Source organism: Halyomorpha halys, unplaced genomic scaffold, assembly GCF_000696795.3.
Source record: "Halyomorpha halys isolate HHAL.00 unplaced genomic scaffold, Hhal_1.1 Scaffold94.1, whole genome shotgun sequence".
NCBI lineage: Eukaryota > Metazoa > Arthropoda > Insecta > Hemiptera > Pentatomidae > Halyomorpha > Halyomorpha halys.
This window is the reverse complement of record NW_027114465.1, coordinates 891,920-904,376: the sequence shown is the minus strand read 5'-3', so window position 1 is coordinate 904,376 and position 12,457 is coordinate 891,920. Positions and strand designations below refer to the sequence as shown.

General features: G+C 28.4%; 1 protein-coding gene across 1 annotated transcript in view; it reads left to right on the top strand.

Annotated features, from left to right (window-relative positions):
• LOC106677307 (uncharacterized) overlaps window positions 1–8,634 on the top strand; it is a gene marked incomplete at its 3' end in the record, with an annotated part of 263,446 nt that extends 254,812 nt beyond the window's left edge. Inside the window, 1 exon segment of the mRNA XM_067051668.1 lies at window positions 8,541–8,634. Coding sequence (XP_066907769.1) covers window positions 8,541–8,634 — 94 coding nt within the window.
• Between the last annotated feature and the right edge of the window lie 3,823 nt (window positions 8,635–12,457).

Here is a 12,457-nt window from a genome sequence, read left to right as displayed (position 1 = left end):
ACAAATAATTTACGATTAAAACAAATAAGCAGCACAAATATATTACTCTATAGTAATTAGAGATGTCGATAAAAATAATGAAACTTGGCATAATAGTCGGGTGCCTCCAATTAGAACTACGTCTCTCAGCAAGAATATTCAGTTAATGCGAATGTCACCATGCACGCATTGGTACATATAAACATCAATAAAGTGTATTATCATTTAAAATAAAGAATGAAAAAAATTAAATTTACTTTATAAAGAGAATTTCGCGGCAGAAAAAATTTACCAGGATCAGACCATAAAGTGAAAAACTTTTCCTTCTAAAAAATAATATTATATAAAATATTTATTAAATAAAATCGAATAAATGAGACATTAATCTAACTAAGGGAGGTTTCCATCCAAATTCATTTCCTAACTCAGAAATAATAAAACCATGAATAAATGCTAGAACCTAAGAAGTATCACTTCTGACACCTAAGATTAATTATTTTATTGATTTATTTTTTTTTTATATTGATCTCCATAATAATAATAACAATAAGGACATTATATAAACTCGAAAATAACAAATATCTTAATTGTTAATTCACATATTTAATAATTTATAGAAACAAAATACTTTACTATTCTTTATAATATTTATAACACTGACAAATAAAAAAAATGCGATATACATTTTTAAATTCTTTCGAGCAATAAAATGATAACAATTGCATTTCACTGGATATATGTATTTATTTTATTCATCTATTTGTAATGTTAAAATAAATAAAGAGGTAAAAAAAAATCCCAAATTAATGTAGTTCTTAACATAATAATTCATGAAAAGTAAAATGATTTTTAGGAAAATAAAAATAATTCTAACATATCGTTAATTATTGACATATATCAACCTCAGACCTACATTTTTGGCTTTTCTCATAATATTTGACTTATAAAATACCTAACTTATTCGTTTAATTACTAAATAAATGTAGAGAAAGGATAAATAAATTTTGAATTAAAAAAGTGGCGAGTTAATTAATTAGTCAAAGGTTGATAATTCAATAAAATATTGTAGAGTGAATATTTTGTACTAACAGTATTATCATGGAGACCCTCTATGAAGAATAAAAGGAAGCAGTTTATGAGATCTTGGGAAGTAATATGAGACTAAAAGTGTATCTATTCACACCAGATCTTTCTTAGAAGAAAAGTCGTAGAAAACTGAGGAGTTGGGTTTCGGGAATTACATTTTATCAAGATATAAAGAAAGTGGAAAAAAGTCTTAAGGTAGGGGCGTATCAACAGGGTACCTCCCTATTCTAACCATCATAGGGAGTTAAGTTTTCAATTCGTGGGACCGCGACATAAATAAAAGTCGACCACCTAACCGGAATCGAACCGACCCCACTGCAGTCCGAGGAATTCAAAGTTGACGCAATAACTCCCTCGGCTACAAACGGCCTATTTTGGAGAGAATCTATCAAATTGTAGCAGTCTATTAGAAATTTTACCTAAGATGAAGATGAAATAATTAAATAACAATGGACAGTAAAAAAATAAATCTAATTTTCAAAAATCAGAACATATCTTAAATATGAGATAATTCGTTTAAATTCTGTTTTTAATATTAGTATAATTTGAAACATAGTATCTTACAAGAAATTAATAATTCCACCTGTATTAATATTCCATCTATATATTATTCTGAATTTAATAATTAAAAAAAAATAATTACCCGATATCGTTCATTAACAGGAGAAATGATATGACTTTAATTTCATAAGTCATAATTTGTCTGTGTAAATTTATAATCGTTGGCATCTCCCGTAACAGGTTTGGCAAAGGTATAAAGGCCAAGTACTATACTCGTTCAAAGTCGGGCATTCATAGAAAGCAATTATTTTTTTCTTTTTGGAACAATAACAAGAGTGGTATTTAATAATAACTCAGACTGTTTTTAACGATAATGAAGCAAATCAACAAGGGGAGGGTCTACTTTTGTAATAAATATAAATATTATTGTATTTAGGTGTTAATTGATTTATTATATTAATATTCCGACAGAATGTCACACTTATAACACAAGTCTTATAAATATTACTCTAAATATATTTTTCTACATAAAATTGTTTACTATGCATTGATCCACTTTTTATGGAGTGTGAACCCTGCTATGGTAATTGTTTATTAACAATAGAAAAATATTCCATTTTCAAGGTTGAAGGATTGAATTATAAATACAATCCTGTTAGGATAAAATTACAAGAAAAAGTAATTTTATTATTATTGTTCAATTTCAATACACTTCAGTATATATCGGGGTATTAAACCCCGGAGTTTTTGGTTCATTGAATAATGTTTATTTTTTTCAAAGCTAAAGGTAATACGCTATTGTATTCGCTGATTTTTATACTTAAGGTGAAAGGGTTCCTTAAGCTTTTGGCAAAACACAACTCAATCTGTGAGCACTTAAATTCTTTTTAAAGGTCAGATTGTGCTTAGAAAAATAGATTTAAACAGAAATTTCCCTTATATTTATTATTTATTATTTTGAAAAAATACAAGTTAATATCTTTTTGAAGGAAAATAGATGTTGCAGTTAGATTTTACAAACTTTCATAAAATTAGCTACATTATTTTTATTAGAAGGTTAAATTAATTGACAATAACTGATTACACGTGCTTATTTTATTAAGGATAATAAAAAATAACCATTGATACATATTTTTTATTATATATTCATTTTTAATTGTTGTTTTTACTATCCTCAAAATAACAATGATCCTGCTTACAAAATACATGGGAGGAGTACTATGGCCTTCCAATAAATTGCCAAATTCCAGAATAAATTTCCATTCATTATTTTTAAAGGGTAATCCTATATCAATTATAAACTTTCAAGGGAACGTTTAAACTCTTTATTACTTCTTCAATTCTTTAACCTTGTGAACGTGGATTTATTGTTACGTTTTCATTTTTTTTTAATCACAACATTTTTATTATTATTAAATACATCTAATTTTCTTTTCGGTTTAGTAAAAGATTTTTTTCCTTACTTAAAACCTTGTACCGGTATAGAATTTTTTTTTTTGCTTTTATGTTAAATTCTTCTATAATTTATTGGCTAGAAGTTAAATATTTTTTAAAACTAAATATCACAAAACTTAATATTTAAATTTCATTAAGTTTATTAACAAAATCCAATTAACTTGAAGATATGTATCTTTTACCTAGTCTGAGTCTGTACTTGTGTACTTTAGCCTGTTGTGATATATTTAGTTCGAAACTTAGTATTATTGCTTAATATTTACTGATATGTCAATTAATTTTTTAATTATAAATTTATTTTGTTTAATATAAGTACATAATATTATCCTGCATTTTTTAATTATGATATAAAATTTAATGCGTCTTCTAAATTTTTTTTATGTGTATGGACTCTATTATATTTTTTTTTTATTGTCTTCAATTTTATACCCAGATAAATTCATAATTCCGGCTATGAATATAATTATTTATTACGTAATATCAGCCATGGATCGATCCCTGGATTGGGCGTTGATAATAAACAGAATAAAAGACTGCAGTGTTTTCCACCAATGCGCTTGATACTAACAAAGTACTTAATGGTCTAGTAGATAGTAAAACAAATTAATTATTAGTTATCTTCTAAACAGTAATTAAGAAAAAACACGTGGAGCTGCAATTAATCTCCTTCTTACGGTGTTTCGAGCATGAAGAAGGTAACAAGTTTGTCGAAAAAGGACCAATAACTACTGCTTCTTTTGTGATTGTCCGAGGAAGAAGGTAGAAGTGTTTGAAAAAACTTTCAATTAGTATTTGACGTATCATCCCTTTCGACAACACCTCACACATTTTACAACCCGTAATTGGGTTTTGAAAATCTGTCATCCCCAACTTATTTTATGAGGCTTATACCAGCGAGAACTACAATATAATGAGATAAGACCATAAAATATATATTTTTTTCAAAATCCTATTTCCATTTTACGGGATAATACCTCACTTTGATATAAGCTCCTTAAACTTTCTCACGCTGAAGGCTAAGAACACTTCTATTCATTTAATGGAACATTCCTGTACGCCATTAAGAAGGTTTTAAAATAACTTAAATACTATTCGTATTACCGTTTTATTTAATAATATATTCAATTCGTCAGTAGTTAATTTTCATAATGAGACGATTTTATATTTTTTATGTGGAAAAGGTGTTTGGCCGCACCCCCAAGTAAATAACACAAATAAGTTGAGAGAACTTATTTAATGGTGCCAATCAATAAGTAAAAAAAAAATAAAAAGAGAAAATATACACAGAATAATACAAGTAAATAATTATGTAGAATGAAAATTAACAAAAATAAAGTGATGAAAGAAGTGGAAAATAATATGTATGATTAAATATTTAAGTAGAATTTACCCACGTTATTAGTTATATTTACCGCATATTATTATTATTGTCATGTTTTCTATGCAATTCCTTTGTCTAACTTCATCTTATATTTTGTTTCTTTATTCTAGTATTATACTTACATATTTCATTAGTTACATAAATTTTCTTTTATTTATTTAATTTCTTTTTCTTTCTGTAAATATATTTTTTTAATTATTATTAAATTAATATATTCATATTTGTTTTTGTTTTTTTGCATTATATAACTTTACAATTTTTATTTCCTTGATTATGTTATTCTACATACATATTTAATTAAACGTTTTATTTATTCTGGCCGAAACGTTGGCAGTATTAAATAAGTTCTCTCAGCCTATTTTTTTTATTTATTGACCGTCAGAAAGTCCCTCATATGTGAGAATTTATGAGGTTCAGAGCAAAAATGTATCGATATAAAATGGAAGTACAATAAATTTTCTTCAAAAAATGATCTTTTACATTTTCTTGTTGTTGTTTGGTTTTTGAAACAAGAATAGTGCAAAATAGGATAAATTTTCATACTTGCAAAAATCTATTGCAAGTACTTTTCAAATTGTTTTCAACTTCTATCAACATATTTTTTGGCTCACTGATTGATTTTTTTTTACCACTTGATAAAATTTAACGATTAAATATAAGGATAAATTTCAAGAAAGGTTTTATTTTTATATTAGCATTGTTTACTCTTAAAGCATTGTAGTAGCACTCTTAAATTGGGTAAAAAGCTGGCGTTCGACCGTGATTCTGACCAAATCACCTCCTTGTACAACTCCTGATCTAGTAACAGTACTTCCTTACAAAGTACTGATCCCCTGGCCCTTCATGGGTTGTAGCGGTACAGATTTTTATTTTTATTTTTAATTAGCATTGTATGTGTATTCAAATTCATCCATACTCATGTGATCCCTATAACTATGCAAAATTTGTGCATTTACGCCGCCAGTTATCCCCATAGCCACTAATTACCTTGAATGAGAATGGATTTCAAGCGTTTATAAAAGTGAAACTTCTATATAACGGACACCCACGAAGAAGATGAATTTTTCCGCTAAACGGAGGATTCTACTAAGAAAGTATTAGTATATAAAGAACACAAAAATGGATTATAAAATTATTTACATATACAAAAATACCATAGAGAATATAAATTCTGAAAGCAATAATAAGATTTTTATAGTGTTTATGATTATAAATATAGTTTTAGAACTACGGAACTTCTTTCAAAATGTGTCTGTAACGCTGCATTGATTTTGTTTTATCCTTTTACCTATATATAGAACATATAGTAAGGGAAAGTATTTCGAATTCGATTTTTCAACGAAAATACACGTTTTGAGGTCCCTTGAGTCCAAATTACCAAGTCTCGTAAAATGGTCTGTATGAACAGCCTAGTCAGTATACGATACTGAAATTACTTATTTAAGGTAGTTTTATGCAAATTCGTTCAAATCAACCGATCATCGAATCAATTATTAATTTTTTTTTCCAATTTTCTCGAAAAGAAATCAAACACTCGAAAACGCGAAAAGTGTGGATTTTATTATAAATCTGCCACTAAAGTACCTTTAATCTTGTTTAAAAAAAATTCTCATCTCACATTCTTACAAGCCATTAAAAATAGATAAATATAAACTATAAAATGATTTGATAATTAACGTAAGGAGATAAGAGAAAAAAGATAGTTTAAAACCATATTTCCGGAAACAAGAAAAGCAATATTATAAATAGCTGAAAAGTCAAAGATTTTAGAAAAAAAAAAGTTAACGTTGAATGCCGTAGAAGATAAGGAAGAATGACGCAAAACGTGTACATAAGAGGTCTGTGGAAACACTAATTTTAACCGCGCCCGCCATGCGCGATTTCGCCACTTGATAACATTAGTTTATTACTTATTAATTATAGTAATTAAATAATTACTTTTTAATTTGTCTTAACCTATATATGAGTTGAAAAAATGTTTAATTCCATAAAATAATTTTTAGTATTTGTAATACTGAATCTGCAACAACATTTAATAAATGGTTAAGAGCAGAATCCAATTTTTAGTAAACTGTTTTATTTTGGGATTTTTGATATACTATAGAAAATAAAAATGTTAAAATTTTGTAACGAGAAATATTAAACGTACTTTTTTGGAAATCGTTGTGATTGAAGTCAATTTCTCAACTTAGGAACTCATTCGAAAATTGATTCGATAAAGTATTTTCACAATGTATAATATAAAAATATGTGTTCCGAAACGAGCGAGGATTAATTAAAATTCAATGTTGGTGGATAAGTGCTGACCCTACTCCTAAGGAGAGATTTAGGCCTTGCACTAAAAATATAAGCCTCTCATAGTAGTTCAGTTTGATAACTGCTAAAGTTTTATTATATGATATGTTTCTTATGTCTAACTACGCCATAGATCTTCACCTCCCTCTCTCTCCTCGCTCGCTTTCTTCTTACCTTCAGTCCTTGTCAGTAGGCTTTCCCCTGCAACTTGGATTCTCTTAAATTTATGAATTATTCCGCCTATTTTTTTCGTACCTTCCTGATGAAATAAGTAATTGAATACATACATATAGGTAGTTATGTATATGTATATCTGGTAGTTTGTAATTCCTTCGATTGTCTTGTGGCATTTTAAGGTTTTCTAATAGTCAATTATTATTCCCGCCCTTTTTTTTTTTCATACCTCCTGTAATGATTTTAGTGGGTATTTGGTACTTACATATAGAAGGTAAAAGGATTATTAAAGGTATGCTATATGTATAGCTGGGTGTTAAGGATACATTGGTTGCCTTTTGGCATTATAAGGTTAGGTGAGGGGTCCAATAAAGGTTGTAACTTGGTTGGTTGGTTGATTCCCGCCCTCCGCGGCAGCCTTACTTTTCTTTATTTCGAAACAGACACTTATAGCGAGTAGATTGGTCGATGTACGATATGTACATCACAAGAGGAGATAACACATAAAAAGGTAATCCTTCCCAACCGGACCCGCCCCGCTAAGCCCCCCAGGCAGCAGCGGTCCTATATCACTTTTGAAATATTTCCTTAAAACAGAAGGAGGAGACTTAAGTTAGTTTAATCAGGCAATATTTAAAAAGCACCTGAAATTGAAAAACAGCCTGAATTGGACAATTGGACCCAGAGCTTCATCTAAAAAATGCCGCACTCCCAAATCTAGAATAATAATTAAACGATTTTGCAATTTATATCTGAAAAACGCTGTAGACTATTAAATCATATTATATCTATTGATTACATCGCTAAATAACAAGTCATTGCGGAATCATTATTTAAATCCTAAAAAAAAATAGTATATTGGCACACAGTTTCCCCGTTTGCTTATCTGTTAATTATCATCCTCATCATATAGAGAATTAAGTAATACACTCATGTATTATATATTCTGTCGTTTGTAAAAGACAAAAAAGTAATGATGGGGAATAAAATTGGTATTCCCGTTGGGAGTAATAGAAGAGTTTCTATTATATAAGAATGTCCGTTAAGAGAACATCACTGTAATTCTAGTAATTAGAACAAGAAAAACATTATTATATTTTATTTTTATTATTTTTGGGAGTGATGTAGGAAACCACAACTCAAAGAGTTCAAACTTATTCATTCCTGGATTTAAAACCCGCTGGTGATTTTTTTTTTTTGTATAGATATGCTTAAAAAGAATTAATTGAATCAATGAGTTTTTATTGTCTTAATTTAGTTTCAAACTAATTAAGACATTGTTTGATTCACTTTCACCTTTCTATCATTAAAATAATAAATACATAATAATAATAATAATATGAACTGATGCAACCCTTGAAGGGTCAGGGGTTCAGTACTTAGTAAGAAAGTACTACTGTTTTCAGAACAATGTTTATAACAGGTGATTGTTTCAAGATCATGCTCAACCGCCAGATTTTTCCCGAATTAATGGTACAGTAACATAATAAATAATTATTTGTCACAGCTGGATTCAAATCCGGGTTCCTTGTAGCACAGCGCCTTACCTCAGTGCCACTCCACTCCCAAAATGATAATTATAACATATTAAATTGGTTATAAATTAATTAATTTATTCCTATCACTAATTATTAATTAATTGTTTTGTTTTTTTTAATCATGTTTATAGAGATCGACTCAAGAGGATTTCACGAAGGAATGTTTGATGGGATCGGGGACTACTACCCAGCCTGGTCTGCTATGTACTCAAAAAGAATGATTAGGTGAGTAATCCATTTTGTGAGTATATATAAAACCTCATTACTTATAGTAAAAACTCATATTAATATAATAACAAAATCAACTTCTATTCATTTGGAAAATTTTTAAAACAATAGGTAATATGTTCGGTGTAATGCTTATAAGTAGTATATCTTAAAATTTCTGAGAATATTGTCTATTATGAAGAAGACAGCTGATTTAGGGGAACACTTAATTTCTAATATCGATAGAAGTATATAGATCATTTTTTTATTTTAAATAAGTTACATTGGATGTTCGTTGCTAAAAAATAAAAAACTGCCTTGAAATCCAAGACAACCCAATATTGAAAAATTTGAAGAAACGTCACTTTGGCTTTGCACCGACATGTTTTATGTTAATAGTACATATCTGTGGCTTGGATTAGCAACAAGAAATGGCTAATTTTAGAAGTTTCTAGTTTATTTTTATTTAGAAATGTTATATTTCAAAGATTAAACTTTTACATAAAAAAAAAAATTTCACAAACAAATAAATATTTTTTTGTTTATACCACTTCATATTGTCCATCCTCCATTCGAATAACCTTAAATTGGGTTTTCAAATTCATTTTTCGTATGAAATTGTCTCTTCAAGTCACAGGTGTTATGTAGAATGTAATGAACTTTCATCTTACAATATGCTTTTATCGGAAGGACTTTTCTTTATCTTTAAAAAAACTTCTACCACTAATTTGAGCTAATACTCACTTATTAAAATGTCAAAATGATCCAGAATTACTATAATATTTCTTGTTAGACTCCTTATAATATAACGGATATAGTCTTGATTAAACTAAACTAATTATAATGATAAAAATATAGAAGTAAAACTTCAACTTGAAATTATCCCTTAAACTTTTCGAAGCTTTCAAGAAACTTTCTGATACGAACATGAAACTGATTTTAGATGCATAGTGTTCATATATCCCTCGCATACGGGGACATACTCTGAAACACTTAGACATTTATTCATTTTTGTTTTTTTTTACAACTCATAGTTTTAAAAGGCTCTAATAAGGAAATTAATTGCTTTTTTAATGTACAAACCAATCATCTATTCTCTTTAACAACAGAATATAATCAAATAAAATGTGCTGTTACAATTGATAACTATGAGGTGTACTCAATGGTATACCAGAAGTGAAGAAATCAACTCAATTTTAAGCTTCAATGTAATTTTCACAATTTATCTGCAATAGATATAGAGTACTAGAGATATATAGTGCACTAGTTATTGTCATGAACCACTTGTTGACAGGTCAATATTTGTACTTAAATACTAAAAGTTTGGTGCCAACAACCGTTCTTCTAAACTCTTAATATTTCAAAACAAAAGTTGACCTACTAATAACTAGTGTACTTATCTTAAATCTTCTCTGATACTTTTGAACATTTCCTAACTTATTATCTCAGTCTAAAAGTTACTTAAGAATAAAGCATAAATGAGTACTACCAATGACGAAAACCTTTATAGATAGACTCTGTTATACATCGGAAGATTAGAGTCTATTAGATTTATTTAAACCTATTTACCTAACCAAAAAACTTTAAAAAAATTGCGAGGGTAGTAGAAAAATGTTAAAGCACTTTAACACCCAACCCAGGCCGCAGTGGCCGAGATTGTTGAGGCAACCTCGTGTCAAAAGCGATGATATGGAGTTACGAGTATAATCGTAAGTAGAGACCGGATTTTTGTGCAGTTAAAAACCTAAAATATGTATATAAGACCCAAATTCTGCATTAATCAACAATATTTTAATGATTTATAGAATTAATTAATACCCACCTCAAACATGAAATTAAATAGGATCTGGATGAATGGGCGTATTCTAAATATCAGGGATATGTGGAAAATTTAGACCCAAAGGACTATGGAAGGCTACGCGACGTCTCTTGAATAAAGGTAAAAAAATTCCAAATCTAGTAGACAACGATGAATTCATCACCAGTGACGCCAAAAAAGATGAAGTGTTCGCCAATCTCTTTGAGAAAACATTCTCCAACACAGAAATACATCCGAATTTAGTCACTGATCAAATTGACAAGTGTGTAAATCTCCCCCTCGCAACAGTTGAACTCCCACCTAAATATATATAAAAGAAATCCAGGACCTGATTAAAAAGCTCAAGATAAAGAAAAGTCCTAGCCATGATTTGATCCCAGTCATAGCAATCAAAATGTTAACCAGGAAAGCTGTCGTTTTTATCACGTCAATTTTCAACAGTTGCCTTCGTACTGGATACTTTCCGGATACATGGAAGAAACTCATAGTAATTCACAAGCCTGGTAAGAACGCCAAACAAATCAGCAGCTATAGACCTATCAGTTTATTACCCATTTTTGGAAAATTACTGGAATCAGTTATAAAAAACCATCTTAATTCTTTTTTTCAAAGCGTCGGAATTCCTGATTTTCAATTCGGTTTTCAATACAGTCATTCCACTTCTCACCAACTGACAAAACTATCGGAATTTATAATTTCTTTTAATAAGAACATTGTATATAGTTAGGGGTGTCATTTGTATGACTATACCCCCTCATAATCAACTGTTAAAAAAAATATATATATAATATAAGTTATATCAACCATGTAAGGCCCACTAGGCCGATCTGGTATAAAAAAAAAAGAAATAAATAAATAAAAAATAAAAAAGTATTAATACATGAACAGCTTACCTGCCTTTATTTGAATAATATTAAACTCGCAAAATGCTCTCTACATTCATACACGTATTGTACATAAAAAACTTAACTAAATTGATTAAAAACCTTCAATTTTGCCCATACAAAAAGAACTATAATGAAACTAAATGTATGTAATGATTTTATATTTTTTGAAGACTGAAATTTCATTTTTTAACTTCTTAATACTACCTCAATTTTAAGTTGTAGAAAAATATTCAAGACGTTATGTAGAAAAAAGTATTTAAAGAGGTTCTTCCAAGCGTAATTTCCTTCTTAATTTACTCCCACATTTCACACACGTTTTTCCAATTAAATATTCAATTATGTTTTTCCATACGATTATTGTCTTGACCAAAAAAAATGAAATTAATAAGTTAATATAGAAGAATTCCAAAAAGTTTGGTTAAAAATGTGTAGGCATATTCCTATTGTTTAGAGCATTTAATTTTATTTTTAAATATTAGGTGATATATTATAATATATAAACGAAAAATTGGAATTTACACTAGTCACAACTCAGTCAAATGCGTGGACTAAATGGCTGGGGGTGAATTTGGAATCCAAGTTAAAAACAATAACACTAAACGTTCTCTATAACAAGCTTATTCTAGAGGAAATTTGTAATTGTTACACGAAACCACTAATACTATTCTAATAAGCTTTGTCTTAAACTTTACTTTTTTTTTTAAATAGCTTAAATTCGACATTGGATAAACCTCAAATGTAAATTAAAAATTAAGTAAGGAAAACAAAAACAGCAATATTGGCATATGCATACGTATAATATGAGAAATTTAATTCAACCATTATATTTTATACAACACAAATTTAGCCGCAATAAAAAAATAACACGTGCAATTTTGTCCTGAAAAACTCAAAACCTTTAAAATTGTAAAAATTAACCCAATTCGTACAATTTTGTATAAAATAAAATTATTGTTATTTGAATGTCTTCTCCATGATTCGAATTTCTGTATAGATTTGTGGAATTTTTTTTTTTTTTAAGATTTATTTATTGATAGATATTACAATCAGCCACACAGTTGTGGCCAATAGGTAATAGTGATCAATGAATCTGATAAATACTAAAATAAAAATATTTATAATTACTAGTCAAAAT